We start from the raw sequence: 15,292 nt of genomic DNA on the forward strand, positions 1-15,292 counted from the left end.
TTTTCCATTATAAGAATCAAAATGTGAGGGGCAAGGAGAGAAACAGAGGCACGTGCACTTTTGCATTAACACATTTCATTTCATTTTATTTTTTTTATATATTTTTTTAATGTTGGAAGTACCGTACAAAACTTTTCATTTTCTTTTTATCTTACAGTAACAAATTCTGACGCAAATACTGGAGCTTACAATGATGTAATAAACGTTTCTTTCCTTTTTCTTTTAAAGTGAAGGAGCCTGGAAAGTATGGCTGGAATGATGTGAGGAAGGGAAATAAGAGAGGTGCTTGGTATTATTGCATATATCTAGAATGAGAGAGAAAACACACAACAGAAGAAAACTTTTGCTGCTGGAATCCATTCACTCGAGCTGCCTCTATCCTGCATGGGAGGGACATGCAGATCCAGAGAGGCATATGGCCGTGAACAAAAGAAAAAACAACCTTCCTCCTTGCTAACTGGAAAAGAATGATGAGAATTAATAATAATAATAATAATTCCATCCTTTACTGGAGGTCAGCAATGACATCAAAAAAGGGGCTTTAATAGGAAGACAAAAGGAAAAAAAAAAGGCAGGCTCAGAACAAAGAGCATTTTGCATGTGCCAGCACGAGACAAAAAAAATCACAAGGGTTATTTCTGATATGAGTTGTACAGACCGAATGGCTTTAAGACCAGCTCTTGGAAATGGAAGCCAGCACTACATAAAAGCAGGCCAGGTAATACAGGTGGACAAAGCCTAGTCGTGAGAATTACCAAGAAGGTCCTCCCCCCACCCATTCCCTGCTTCCTTTCGGGCACAAGTGGGAAATGAGTGTATGGCTTTATGCCAAAGAGCACGCAGTCAAGCCACCAGTCTCCAGGTCCATCCAGAAATATGGACAGGTACAGCCCTGAGAAGCAGGACTGGCTGGGGTGCTGAAGCGGAGCCCTGTCAGAAAGGTGTTACACCTGGTCTCACACAGGAAGGCTGAGGGTCTCCAGCGTGGCCTGCTAGCCTCTAGCATCAGTGTTCAAAGAAGAGGCAGGCTTTCGGTCCTGGTTAAATGGAGCCATGGGGGAAGGCTGAAGTGTGAGGGCATTTGAATCTGCCTCCATTCCCCCCCCCCCCCGCCACGGCCCATTCAGCAGCAGGTAAAGTGCTTGGCAAGCAAGGCAGATTGAAAGGGTGGGGAGAAGCTTCCAAAGGCTACTACAATGGAGTTTTCTTTTCCTGCTCTCCATTTTTGCATATTTAAGAACAGAAGCAGCTGCATAGGAAGCTAAAACGGATTACTGTCGTATCACTATACACTGGGGAAGGAAGAGAAAGCCGGCACGGGGGGAAAAGAGAGTCACTGCAAAGCAGGCTGAGTTGTGCCAGGGGGATGCCAACATGGATGGATGCAAGGCCAGAGGAGTTCTTAACCATCTCATCTCGCCCTTCCCAGGCAAATCCAGAAGGGAGAAAGCGAGGAAAGGAAATGGTGCTTTCTCCCCAAGTTCTTAGGGATTGACAGCCTGCAGAAGCACCTTTTATTCCCAAGAATTGCTTGTGTGCTGAGATCGTGCCCAGCGGTGTAAGATCCCTAGCACCAAAAAAAAACCAAAACACTAGGAGAAAATGAAGAAAGAATTCAAAATGCACCGGCAAATGTAATATATTAGCCTAGAACAGTGATTTTCAGCCTTAACCACTTTAGGATGCATGGACTTCAATTCCCAGAATTCCCCAGCCAGCATGCTGAGTTGAAGTCCAAGTATCTTAACATAGTCAAGATTGAAAAATACCGGCTTAGAGAAACGAGGGTAGGCAGGAAAATGAAGTAGAAGAGGAGAGCCACCGATGAAAAGCAAGATACTGAACCACAGGCATAGTTAACGGTGAACACGAGAAGGAAATCTGAGGGGTTTTGGATCCCGTGGGGCAGTCAAGAAAAGGCAAGCCATTCATCGGAAATTCTGGAAGGGCAGGAAGTGGAAAATGGCAGGGAAGACAAGCGTTCATCTTGGTGGAGGCTGGGAGAGGATCGGGTGTGCCAGTGTGACATTGAGTGAGTCATTGTGCTGCACGAGGGAGGTGTGTTTGTAGTGCAAAACCAACTCCTTAAGCGAGGCGTAGAGGTTGTAAGGTTCTGCAAAGCCGTAGCCTGTTGCTGTCTTGTAAATCACGCAGTGTTTGGTGTCTCCATCAACCCTGCAAGAACAAGAAATTAAGAAATTGATTAAGAATTGTACGTTGCGTCATTACACAATGCACAAGAAAGAAAAAGAACCACATAAACGCAATGAGGGACAACTGGGGGGGGCACAGGAAGAGAGAGAAAGCGGATGCTATCCAAGATGCAGTATTTCGAATAATATTGAACATTTCTTGGAAGAACAGGTAGTCCTCAGTTAACAATCACAACCAGGTCTGGCAACTCTGTCGCTAAGCAATGCGGGCATAAAGTCAAAAATCATGTAACTGCACTGACTTATGATGGCAATTCCGGTCATTAAGGAATCACGGTTGTTAAGTGTGAAATCATACGACTACAACTTGTGGCGAAGGTTCCCTATTGGCTCTACTTGTTGAAAGGTAGCAGTGAAGGCTGCAGATGACAGTCACATGACTATAGGTTGCTGTGTGGAATTGCATGCCGGTTGCGAAGCATCTGACATTCAGTCGTGTGACCACGGAGACGCCGTGATGGCTGCTAACTTTGAGGACTGGCCATTAAGCCTCCCCATTCAGCACCATCATCACTGCAAATAGTCGCTGAACAGGTGGTTGCCAAGCGAGGACCACCTGCATTGGTTAAACAGAAAAAAAGGCAAATATTGCATCTAAAGGAAATGCAGGTCACAATTGCCATTTTTGAAAAAGCATTTTGTACCAGGTCCCCAACCTTTCTGGTGGGAAGGGGGAGTGAGGGAATGGTTCTGTGATAGCAGCGGGCATACATGCCTGCTGCTGGCACAAACGGAACTTCACGCGCAAGGGTGCTTGCCCACTGCTCATGCAAGTGGAGCTGCATGCGCAAAACATGCTTGCTTACCACTTGCGCAGCCTGGTTCCAAACAAGCTACAGCCCGGTACTATGACACACCCTGGGGATTGGGGACCCTTATACTAGGTCAGGGGGAGGCAACCTTGGCTCTTTTATGACTCGTGGACTTCAACTCCCAGAATTCCTGAGCCAGCTGGCTCAGGAATTCTGGGAATTGAAGTCCACGAGTCATAAAAGAGCCAAGGTTGTCTACCCCCATACTAGGTGATAGAGAACAGGTACAATGCCTTTCCCAAGATATAGTTAACAGGTTTTTTTATATCCATGTTTCATTTTTATCCTTGTTAAGGGTTGGAATTATCTGATTAAGATAGGCATCCGTATAGTTTTGCAAAAGAAATAAGTAAATAAATAAATCCGTTTATAGATGGCGCACGCTCCTGGTAATTTATGAAAGTGATTGCCCTGAAAAATAATGAATATTTCTAGGAGTTACAAAGAAGAGCATCTTGGAAGATGCATCCTTTACCCTGCGAGATCAAACAACATTTAGAGAATATTGGCTACATCGGATCAAAGAAAACAAATGAAGGCTGCATTTGAGTTTCACCACAACACAGGCACCAACTGATTCAAGTCAGCTGATCAATCAAGTCAGCTGAAATGAATGAAGCCTGGTTTTTAAATGAATTAAAAAAAAATACTTTAAGACGACTCACACAACAGAGCAGGCATAGCACCCTCGCTGACTGCTCTCCCGAATCAGAAACGTTCCATCACGTTTGCCCACCAGCATTTCCTCTGCCTGGGTGCGGTTGATCTTGCCTACATACCACGTCCGCTCATCATGATGGGGCAGCTCTTCTTCATCCTCCATCATGGAGTATTGGCTGCAAGGCAGAGATAAAAGATGAGAACGCAAAGAGGAAGCCTGGCCAGTTTGCCCAAAAGCAGCTCTGTATAGAAAGCTGCCCTTCAAGGGCACCGCCACGGCCACCAGACAATCCCACCGCCTTCTTACAGTTCAGAGTCCTGAACCGCTGGCACCATCTTGATTTGTGTTAAGACACTTCCTATTGCCGATCCTAAGTATCTTAAGTATCCTATTAAGATACTTCCTATAGAGCGCTATTGGTGGCGCAGTGGTTAAAATGCAGTACTTCAGGCAAACTTTGCCCACGGCCTGGAGTTCAATCCTGACAGGGCTCAAGGTTGACTCAGCCTTCCATCCCTCCAAAGTCAGTAAAATGACCCAAATTGTTGTGGGCAATATGCTGATTCTGTAAATTGCTTAGAGCAGGGGTCGGCAACCTAAAAAAGAAAAAGAGCCACTGGGAACCGGTTCCATCACAAATTAAAAAAAGAGGGAGCCGCGTGCGTGTGTCCATGCACGCGCATGCGCAAAAAGTTTTTTTGCGCATGCGCGGACGCACGCGGCTGCCATTTTTAAAAAAATGAGATGGAACCGGTTCCCGGTTGCCCGATGGCGACGGCCCGTCTGCAAAGCTGCCGCTTTCGGCAGCTTTGCAGACGGGCCGTGGCAGCTTCCGCAAAGAGCGGCGCCCCTGCCCATTCCGAGAGGTGCGCGCGCACCTCTCCGAACGACCGGAGGTGCGCGCGCACCTCCCCAAACCTTTGGGGAGGTGCGCGCGTACCTCCGTGCGAAGGGGCAGCGGTGCCGCTCTTTCAGGAAGCCCGCCGCGGCCCGTCTGTGAAGCTGCCGAAAGCGGCAGCTTAGCAAACGGGCCGCGGCAGCTTCCGCAAAGAGCGGCGCCCCTGCCCATTCCGAGAGGTGCGCGCGCACCTCTCCGAACGACCGGAGTTGCGCGCGCACCTCCCCAAACCTTTGGGGAGGTGCGCGCGTACCTCCGTGCGAAGGGGCAGCAGCGCCGCTCTTTCAGGAAGCTGCCGAAAGCGAAGGGGCAGCGGCGCCGCTCTTTCAGGAAGCTGCCGAAAGCGAAGGGGCAGCGGCGCCGCTCTTTCAGGAAGCTGCCGAAAGCGGCAGCTTCCTGAAAGAGCGGCACCGCTGCCCGTTCTCCGAACGACCGGAGTTGCGCACGCACCTCCCCAAACCTTTGGGGAGGTGCGCGCGTACCTCCGTGCGAAGGGGCAGCAGCGCCGCTCTTTCAGGAAGCTGCCGAAAGCGAAGGGGCAGCGGCGCCGCTCTTTCAGGAAGCTGCCGAAAGCGGCAGCTTCCTGAAAGAGCGGCACCGCTGCCCGTTCGCGCGGAGGTACGCGCGCACCTCCCCAAAGGTTTGGGGAGGTGCGCGCGCACCTCCGGTCGTTCGGAGAGGTGCGCGCGCACCTCTCGGAATGGGCAGGGGCGCCGCTCTTTGCGGAAGCTGCCGCGGCCCGTCTGCTAAGCTGCCGCTTTCGGCAGCTTCACAGACGGGCCGAGGCGGGCTTCCTGAAAGAGCGGCACCGCTGCCCATTCGCGCGGAGGTACGCGCGCACCTCTCCAAAGGTTTGGGGAGGTGCGCGCGCACCTCCGCCCATTCGGGGAGGTGCGCGTGCACCTCTCCAAACGGGCGGTGCCACTCTCCATTTGGAGAGGTGCGCGCGCACCACTGCCCGTTGGAAGAGGTGCGCGCGCACCGGGCGGCTGGGAGCCGCAAGAGACGGCTCAAAGAGCCGCATGCGGCTCCGGAGCCGCAGGTTGCCGACCTGTGGCTTAGAGGGCTGCAGAGCACTGTGAAGTGATATCTGAGTCTTAAGTGCTATTGCTATTGCCTCTTACCCTCTAATCTCCGCTTTCGAGAGATGAGATATTACTAAGGAATATCCTGCCCTTTTACAAAGTAGCAATCTCCTTCCTTAAGAGGACAATAGATGTGGTGGACTTCCAGAGCTATGTAAAACGAAAAGATCTAGAGCTCAGCAGTAGTATAAAATTCATTGCCAGGAATTAATAATAAAAGGATCAGATAGCACAACTGGGCAGGGATTCCAGGTTGATCCCTTTGTTTTTTCTTGGGAAGCTGGTATTTATCCTGGGGGACCGGTGCACTGACTTGATGTAGATGGAAGGCCATGACTGATTGTAGAACCCATGCCCAATTGTGCTATCCAGGGCTTTTTTCCTCATAGAACGCTCAGAACGGAGTTCCGGCACCTTTTTTGGATGGAACCTTGTAGGGTAGGCAAGGCGGGTTGTATGACATGTGTGAGTTCCGGCACCTTTTTCTTTTACAAAAAAAGCACTGGTGCTATCTGATCCTTTTATTATTAATTCACGGCAACGGATTTTATACTCCCATTTTCCAAAATCACTCCTGGCAATGCCTGAAAATAACCAAAATGAAAGAAAACACAATACCTAAATAATAAATTCATTAAAACCGACACCTCATTTAACTATTCATTTTTGCATTAAGGGGTTAGGTGGTCTGGACAGCTAGATCATAAATAAAGGCTCCCTTGAACAGCTTTGTTTTAATGACTTTTGTGAACATCAAGGGTAACGGGGTCATTCAGATTTCTGGTGGAAAAAACTTCTAAATCCAGGACAGCAAAACAGAAATGCCTTGTTCCACCTACACCCCACAATCTCTCACCGGAGCAATTCCTTTCCAATTATTTCCAATTCAAAAGAGCAGGATCCTGCTTTTCCAATTCAAATCAGCAGGATCCAGGATCCAGTTGAAGGAGATGCTCTTGCAGATATCCAGGTCTCAAGCCAGATTGTTGGGAACCTCCTCTGTTCGTATTCGAAGCACTTGAGAAAGACCAGTTTAAAGGCTTTCCCTGCCCTACAGGTGTCTGAAGCAGAAACAAAATCAGAGGAAGCACGCCTAAAGATTAATCGCCACTTCTTCTGCCAGATCATCAATCAACTCCAAGTCCCATCCCAAGGCATGGAGTCCCCCATGGAGGACAGGCTACCCAAGAGTAGCTGGCATCTGGGCTGATGATGCCCTATCCCTTTAAGACCTTTCCCCAGTCAGCCCAGCCGCTTAGCAAAGAGCAATTATAACAGCCCTGCAGCAAAGCAGCTGGGTGTGGCATGGTGATGGTTGTGATCATTGTAGTGGAGCATTTAGTGGTGAAAGGTTGTGGGTTTTGCTATTCTGTATAGGAAACTGAGAGCAACCTGGAATTAAGGAGAACTGTAATTTACTTCTGCCAGTAAGCAGCAGCGGCAAAGCTGGGGAGAGTGTGATAACAAACTGAGACTACTGTTTAAGGATCTGCTGATGTGTGTCCAGGAAGGCTGGAGCGGGCCCTCTGGGGTATGGGAGCCCACTGAATTGGGTATAGACAAAAGGACCCTTTGACAGTCTCCAGCTCAAATAATGAGGCTTTATGGGAGGGATTCTGCCATCATTAGATTTTTTTTTCCTTAGGAGGACTGTCACTCCTCACCCCGTTCCTGGATGTTGTGGTTGATGCTGGACCCAAAGGTTGTGATGCTAGAACTCCAAAAGGGGGTCCATACCAACCTACCCATCTAGGCCTTGGTAACATTTCTTTTAACTGGGGATATCAAGATTTGAACTGCTGCAAACAAAATAGCAATAGCACTTACACTTATACCGTTTCAGTGCATTACAGCTCTCTCTAAGCAGCTTAGAGTCAGCCTACTGCCCCCCAACAATCTGGGTCCTCATTTTACCGACCTCAGAAGGATAGAAGGCTGAGTCAACCTTGAGCCAGTGAGAACTGAACTGCCGGCAGTGGGCAGAGTTAGCTTGCAATACTGCATTCTAACCACTGTGCCATCACAGCTCTTATAAATAATAAGCACTTTTCCAATTGGGTTGTCTTCCTGATACAGGAATTAAAGCTAGACCTCCTACAGGACAGATCAGGTTACAGAAGATTGTAAGAAACTCACTGAAGTCTCTGGCACAGAGACCCCTTTTCAATCTCCTACTTGCTGGCTGTTTGTAACTAGACACACCAGAATTTCAATATGGAACCTTCTGAATTCCTGTACACACACTTGGAGATGATGAGCCCTCTCAGAGCAGAATAAGAATTGAGCTGCTTACTCCTCAGTTTCACTCTTGATGCCAAGCCATTCATTGATCTTCTTCTGACGAGTTCCCTTCTGGGTCAACCATCTGGAGGCATTTAAAAAAAAGGAACAAAAATGGCTCGTTTTTAAACAGCATTTAAGGGACACGCATAAAGCTGTTCTTCTAGGCTACAGCCAAGCCTAGTAACATAGAATGAAAATGTTGACCACATCAAGAAGGCACTGGTACATAATTATAAAAGGGTAATTATTTGCACCACTCCAATGGGTTGGAAAAATTCTAACCATTAAAAGAACAGTTTTTAAAATTATAATTCAGTAACTATTGCAAACTTAGCTGTCCCAAGATCATGTTAATTTAATGTTGTTAGCTAACTAGAAAAAAAATTACATTTTACAGGCAGGTCATACCCTGAAGATAAGCAAAGCAATCATTGGACAGCTTTCATCATTACCTTTCTTAGGCTTTTAACTATTACAGACTGTGGCAATCAGGTTGAAAGCCTTGCAAGTCTGTACTTGCTTAGGACTGAATTGTGAGAGCAGATGCATTTTACAGAGAGGCCACTAGGGGGCAGCATTATGCTATCAGAATGGCAGCTGGAAATTAAGGTAGTTCTCGATTTGGAACCCAGAATTTCCAGCATAGGTCATGATGGTCATACGTCAAGGCACCCACATGATTGACCCAATTTTATGACATTTTCCGCAACAGTCGTTAAGCAAATGCATCCATTGTTAAGCAAACCCAATCCCTGAAGTGGGGATTTTTTTTGATGGAAGAAAACACTGGTTTTTAGCAAAAAAAACCTTGTAAATTACAGTCATGTGATCTCAATAGGCTTCAAATATCTGCAGATGGGGGCCAGTTGTTGAGTGCCCAAAAGGTGACCACATGTCTCTGTATGTGTGTGTGTGTCCATTATAACTTTGAATCTGGATTTGAAGTGCTTTTGGGGGGGGTGTGTTCCATTGCAACTTTGACTGGTCGTTAAGTGCTCAGATGAGGACTACCTGTAGAGAAGTCCAACCCATTTGGCTATGGACGGCAGATTTTAAACCACATTTATGCTTGTGTTTCTAGGATGGTTAGGAAGAGCACTTACACGAGGTATTGGTCACGGAGTTTGCGCAGCTGCAACAAGTCAGGTTTGAGACTGTTCATGCGCTTGTCGATCTCCCGGTTTTCGGAGGCCTGCTGCTTGAGGTCCTGTTCCAGCTTCATCTTGCTGTCATGAATTTCCGTAATGCGAGATTTCAGCTTTTCTGAATTCATCATGATCCTAGCAAGAAAAGACAGGGGACAGGCTGTTAAGAGGAGCAAGGAAAGCTCACAGAGCCTGTTTAGTGAAGTGCTGGCCTAGAAACAGGGAGACTGTGAGTTCTAATCGTGCCTTAGGCATGAAAGTTGACTGGGTGACTTTCGGCCAATCACTAGGAGACTGAGTTCTAGTCCCATCTTAGGCACTAGAAAGCTGAAAACTGACTGGATGACTTGGGCCAATCACCTGGAGACAGTGAGTTCTAATCTCGCTTTAGGAATGAAAGCCAGCTGGGTGACTTGGGGCCAGTTGCCAGGAGACTGTGAGTTCTAGTTCTACCTTATGCACAAAAGCTGGCTTGGTGACTATAAGCTAGTCATTCTCTGTAGCCTAAGCCACATCATAAAGTTGTGTCAAGATAATGATTTAGAAGCTAACCAGCTTGAATAATGTGAGGTGAATGATGTAATGTTAGGAATGACTCAGCAGGAATCTGTATCCCTTTGAGAGCTTGAGTATAAACGGAAGGCCTTGCTGGAGTCTTTCTCTCGTCCATTTCCTGCTGTAACTGCTGTGTGTTGGGAGTTTGCTGCATTACCACATGTATGTATTTTGTTCCTAGTGTGTATTGTAGATAGTGTAATATAAACCACCATTTAATACAAGCCACTGTTTACTGTATTTACTTCTGAGTTACCTCAGCGCAATAAGACCATGCATGCTCTGACAAGTTGTTGTGGGGAACATAGGAGGAGGGAGGAGTATTTAGATATGTTTGCCATCTTGAGTTACTTATAAAGGAATACAGGTGGGGGTAACAATCTAATAAATAAATAACAGCTCTGCTAGCATGGGTGATGGAATGTAATGAGGAGGTGGATCCCCATCAGCAAGGGACTGCATTCCAGAGGAGTAAGAGACAATTTAGCCCAAATATTATGTCTGAGAACAAGAGGGTGAAAATGGCCCCCTGCTTAATGGTTCACAGAATATACAGTATTGTAGAAGCAGATAGTAGAGTATTTAGTCTGGCAAGATTTTGCCTATAGGTATGAAACAATAAGGGATGCGGTGGCTCAGTAGGTTAGGATGCTGAGCTTGTCAATCAGGTCGGCAGTTTGGCGGGTTGAATCCCAAGTGTTGCGTAACAGAGTGAGCGCCTGTTACTTGTCCCAGCTTCTGCCAACCTAGCAGTTCGGAAGCACGTAAAAATGCAAGTAGAAAAATAGGGACCACTATGGTGGGAAGGTAACAGCGTTCTGTGCGGCTTTGGCGTCTAGTCATGCCGGCCACATGACCACAGAGGCGTCCTTGGACAAGCGCTGGCTCTTCGGCTTTGAAACGAAATGACTAGCACACATGTGCGGGGGAACCTTTACCTTTATGAAACAATAAAGAGCTCAGCTTGGAAGAATTATCACATGGCATTCTTGGTTTGGGATTTGACAAGATTGGAATATAGTAAAAATGAGAAATTCTTCCCCACGTTTAGACACAACCACATTGCCTTCTTGACAACACTACAGAAGTGGTTTGTCCCAGCGTTTTTCTGGATTTTTAAATTTTTCCAGTCTCGCCTAACAATTCTGAGTGTCCTGCTGAGATTTTTCAAATCAATAAGGGTGGCCCACAATAAAAGCATTTGGAAAGGCCACAGAGCACCAAGAATTGCCTGCAAATTCTAGCTTTTAACTTGACAGCTGGGGAAAATTAAACACATGGGGATTAACCCTATTAACTGTACTTCACTCATTTCAATTAACTGGAAATTGGTGTTTGTCTGGGCCCCACCCCCTTTTTTCTGTTGTGAAGATCAGCCCATGGGTGTGTGTGTGTGTGTGTGTGTGTGTGTAAATATTTAGTTTAATTCTGAAAGAGTCTCACCGCTGCACCTCCTTCTCGTTCCCTTCCCTCCGGAAGCGCTCCACGTAGTCCCGGCTGCATTTCTCCTGCGTCTGGCACTGCTCTTCAAAGATCTTGATGGTTTCATTGAAGGCCTCAATGGCCGTCCGTTTCATCTGCAGTTCCTGAGCAGGAGGGAGAAGGAGGGCGATGAAGTCAAGAGGAAGTAATATCTTTGCTGAGGGAGGGAACAAGGAAACCCACAATAAATAAGTAGCAGGGAATCCTCAACGATTGTAATGGAGTGTGCCCAGCACGGCTGTAAATCGTGAGAGCCGTAAGGTTGATTTTTGCAGCGGCTGTTAAGCAAACGCTGCGGTTGTTAAGCAAAACGATGGCTTGCTATGGGTACCGTTTTGCCCAAAACCAGAAGTGCAGGTTTTCAGTGAAATTGTTATAAAATGTGGTCATGTGACTGTGGGACGCTGCAAATGATAATAGGTGCTGTCTGGCTGTTGAGTGCCTGAAGTTCAGTCACATGACTGCAGGTGGCGGCGGTGGTGGCACTGTTGTAACTGTGAATCCAGGTTGTAAGGACTCCCTAGTACAGAGGTCTCCATCCTTTCCGGGCTCAAGGACCAGAGGGAAGGAGAACAGCTTCAAAATTGGTGTGAGCACATGCGAGGCCACGCACACTGGTGCGGCACTAGCAGCCCTGTTCACACATGCGGCACGTGCTGGCACCGGGTGTTCTGTACCAGCCTACTACCGGCCCTGCAGATAAGGCAGGGACAACCCCTTTACAAGAAGGCAAGAGGCTGGAACTAAGCCTGCCAAATTTATGGACACAAAAGCAAACAGCAAAAACAAGACACGAACCATGAAACAGGAGCTATTCAAACGGTTGCCTTCAGCATACCAGCCCTCCCACGCATTCCCCTTTTAAACAGTTCAGGGCGTGGCTTCTCTCTGCCTCCTTCCGAGGTGCCCCATTGCCTTCCTCTGTTTACTCCTGATTGACTGCCTCCTGCGTCGGGCGTCCTTGAACAGGGCCAGCTGTGGGTCATCTTCATCCACGCTGTCAGGCTCACACAGCTGGGCCTGCGTCATAACCAGGTGGGAGGGACCTGGCTGAGGGCTCTCATCAGCAAGCTCTCCAACACCCTCCGCAACCTCTCCAACACCCCCCTCCTCCTCCTCTGAATCGTCCGACCCAACTGCCGAACCCACAGGCTGACCCTGAATCACAACACCGTGCACATGCACGAACGGCCGTGCATCCCCCATGGCGGTTAGCAGCCCATTCGCGCAAACGGGCTGCGGACACCCATCCCGTGCTAGCATCTCCTTTCGCGCATGTGCACAATTGCAAACAGGGCAGCGGGTGCTAGCATGAGTGGGGGGGGGAAATGCCGCAGAGCATAGGTTGGGGACCCCTGCCCTATTAGGTCCATCGTAAGCATTCTAAGTTCTAGACCGGGAGGCCATGAAAGCGGCAGGTGAGCGTGTAGTTCCACTTGTGCATGCAGTGGGAGGGTGAGCCTGTCACTTGTGCAAATGGAGCTGTGTGCTCACCCGCCGCTCGTGCGGAACTATCCTCTCTCCCCCATCCCCCACCGGTCTGCAACACCAGAAAGGTTGGAGACCGCTGTTCTAGACGCTTGATTAGGCTGTAAGTCCAGGACTACTTGTAGTCTTCGAAGAAGATTTTAAAGTGGGCAGGCTAAGTACCTGCGAAGTGCGTGTGTATTCTTCGTACAGAAGGTCATACTCGCGACTCTTGTCCTGGTACTGCTGATGATAGACTTTCAGCTGCTCCCCAACCGCTTCCACGCTGTCCTCCTTCACTACCTGGTCCTGCCAAAACAGAACAAAGAATTAAGATCCAGCGTGATCATTACCATCCCTGAAATGATATGAGAGAGGTTCATAGGAAGCATCCTCTCCGAAAGCAAGACACTGCAAAATAGTTTGCCAAGTTTCTCTTTAAAGAAAGAAACCCTCGTTAAAACAGTTAGCTTAACTGCTCTGGGAAAAGCAGAGTTGGCAACTTTCTGTAATTTAACCTTCCTGGGTTTTAACATTCTTGGCTCCTCTTTAGTTCGGAGAAAGCCACTTTTCCCTTCTTTGTTCCAACAGTGAATTGCTTGCATATTCCTCCCTTTCCATGTTCTTTTGGATAAATTAGTGAGGCCAGCAGACCAATTCCTTCATTGATTAATTGAAGATTAATGTCTGGTCACCCAAGAAAAGCCTTTTCAAGTCTGCTGCCTTCCAAATGTAGGGATAATGGAAATAGTTACACATTATACCTCCAGGTTGCCGGGACAGCAAGCATCTAAGATTGCCATGGTTAATTGCTGCCAAATGTCATTTTCTGATATATTACTTAGTCTAAATCCATTTTTTAAATTTAACAGCTCTAGCAGTTGAGGTAACTAGCTCAGCATTCTCTTTCCAAAGAGAAGGCAGTGAGGGCGGTAAAAAAAGAGCACAGGGAAGCACATAAATCTAGGAAGCAATTTTTTTCCCTTCACGTTGCTTCTTCTGCACAATTAGTTTACAAAGACAGACTGCTGCTGGATATGGAGGCTTTGCTCAGCGACCTCAGCTTGTTGATAGGAAAACTCCCCTATGAATTTGCCTAATCTTTGGATCGTAAATCCAGCCCTGAGTCCCGTTTGGACCATAGGCCAGCTGTATGCTCCAATGGGCCGCACAACAAACAGAAGATGGAGGTAGTTATCTTCCACGTGAGTTCTTAATATCCAGCATCAGACTGCTTCTTGAGGAAGACATTTCACTCAGCAATCATAAGCAACATCTCTACCCACTTCAGATCAGTTGAGTTCCTTCCATTCAGGAAGTGCTCAGGTCATTTGGCATCCTGTTTCTGATGGAGGCCCGCTCTGTTGGTGCACAGTGAGTAACAACCGCATCTCACCTGCTGGTACTTGGAGATTGGGTACAGTAACCGAGTGTCCAGCTTGGCATTGTACTGGGCCAGGGACTCGTGCCGGTAGTGGTTGATGAGTTCCACCACAGAGCCAAAGGTCAGCGGCTCTGAGAAGCCATATTTGCCTTCCCGGTGGAAAATCTTGATCAGTTTGTTGTTTCCCCCTTTCCTGTCAAGAGAGAGAGAGGACCTGCCATTTGGCCCAACAAAGCTTGGAAGCGAGACGCCGCCCCTCTGACTCGTCTCCTTCCCCAGTGTGTGTCTGGGCCCTCATCCTCTCTAAAGCCCAAACCCAGAGAAGAGACAGTGAGAGGCGGTCCAATCCTCTATTAAGGTAAAGGTAAAGGTTCCCCCGCACATGTGTGCTAGTCGTTTCCAACTCTAGCTCCGTTTCAAAGCCGAAGAGCCAGCACTTGTCCGAGGACGTCTCCGTGGTCATGTGGCCAGCATGACTAGACGTCAAAGGTGCACGGAACGCTGTTACCTTCCCACTGGAGTGGTCCCTATTTTTCTACTTGCATTTTTACGTGCTTTCGAACTGCTAGGTTGGCAGAAGCTGGGACGAGTAACAGGCGCTCACTCTGCTACGCGGCACTCGGGATTCGACCCGCCAAACTGCCGACCATCTGATTGACAAGCTGTGTCCTAATCCACTGAGCCACCGCGTCCCTCAGATCCTCTATTGCTTACACCCAATGGACAGAATCTTGCCAAACTAAAGCTATCACTTTCTAACCCGCTAGATCAGACATGTCAAACTCGCGGCGTCACGTGACATCACGCGACATATCGGAGCTTTCCCCCCATTGCCGGCAATGGGGTGGGCGTGGTTCACTGGTGACGCGTCCGGCCCACGGGCCGGCAGTTTGACACCCCTGCACTAGATATATTTTGAGAGATTCTAGGGTGTGGCTACCCTAAACCTCTTCCCCGTTTTCTCCCTTCTAGTTTGGAACTATGCAATTTCTTAAGCCAGGATTTATCTGGGAAAGCTCTGTGTCCCGGTTCCCCCCCTCCCGCCCCCCCCACACTGCTCTTCCAGGTGCATATTCCATCCACACCAGCCCTCCAACCAAGTTAAACTGGGGCTCACCGGAGAGTCAGTGTATATTCACCCTGGATCTTGCTAGAAGCGTCCCTCACCAGGAAGGTACCGTCAGGAGTGTCTCGGAGCTTTTCATTCACTTCCTCTCTGAAAAAGAGGCAGGAAGATTCAGATGGTTTCAATATTTACAGTCTCCATACACACAAGCGTATACAAGCATGGTGGGAGGAGCCCCTGT

The 15,292-nt window shown here is 48.1% G+C and overlaps 1 protein-coding gene across 6 annotated transcripts in view; it reads right to left on the minus strand.

Annotated features, from left to right (window-relative positions):
- Positions 1–214: 214 nt before the first annotated feature.
- The window catches only part of PIK3R2 (phosphoinositide-3-kinase regulatory subunit 2), a 39,619-nt gene continuing 24,541 nt past the window's right edge, over positions 215–15,292 (minus strand). For 5 of the 6 annotated variants that reach the window (XM_083366126.1, XM_083366128.1, XM_083366127.1 and 2 more), the window contains 8 exons: positions 15,103–15,201; positions 13,998–14,178; positions 12,785–12,910; positions 11,096–11,238; positions 9,056–9,232; positions 7,963–8,034; positions 3,691–3,861; positions 215–2,175 (listed from right to left, as the gene is read on the minus strand). In XM_083366126.1, coding sequence (XP_083222252.1) covers positions 1,983–2,175; positions 3,691–3,861; positions 7,963–8,034; positions 9,056–9,232; positions 11,096–11,238; positions 12,785–12,910; positions 13,998–14,178; positions 15,103–15,201 — 1,162 coding nt within the window. In that variant the 3' untranslated portion in view covers positions 215–1,982. Of the gene's footprint in view, positions 2,176–2,631; positions 2,770–3,690; positions 3,862–7,962; positions 8,035–9,055; positions 9,233–11,095; positions 11,239–12,784; positions 12,911–13,997; positions 14,179–15,102; positions 15,202–15,292 lie in introns of those variants that run through there. The other variant, XM_083366129.1, reaches the window with a different exon arrangement.

The sequence above is a fragment of the Vipera ursinii genome (genome assembly GCF_947247035.1).
Source record: "Vipera ursinii genome assembly, chromosome: 1".
NCBI classification, from domain to species: Eukaryota; Metazoa; Chordata; class Lepidosauria; order Squamata; family Viperidae; genus Vipera; species Vipera ursinii.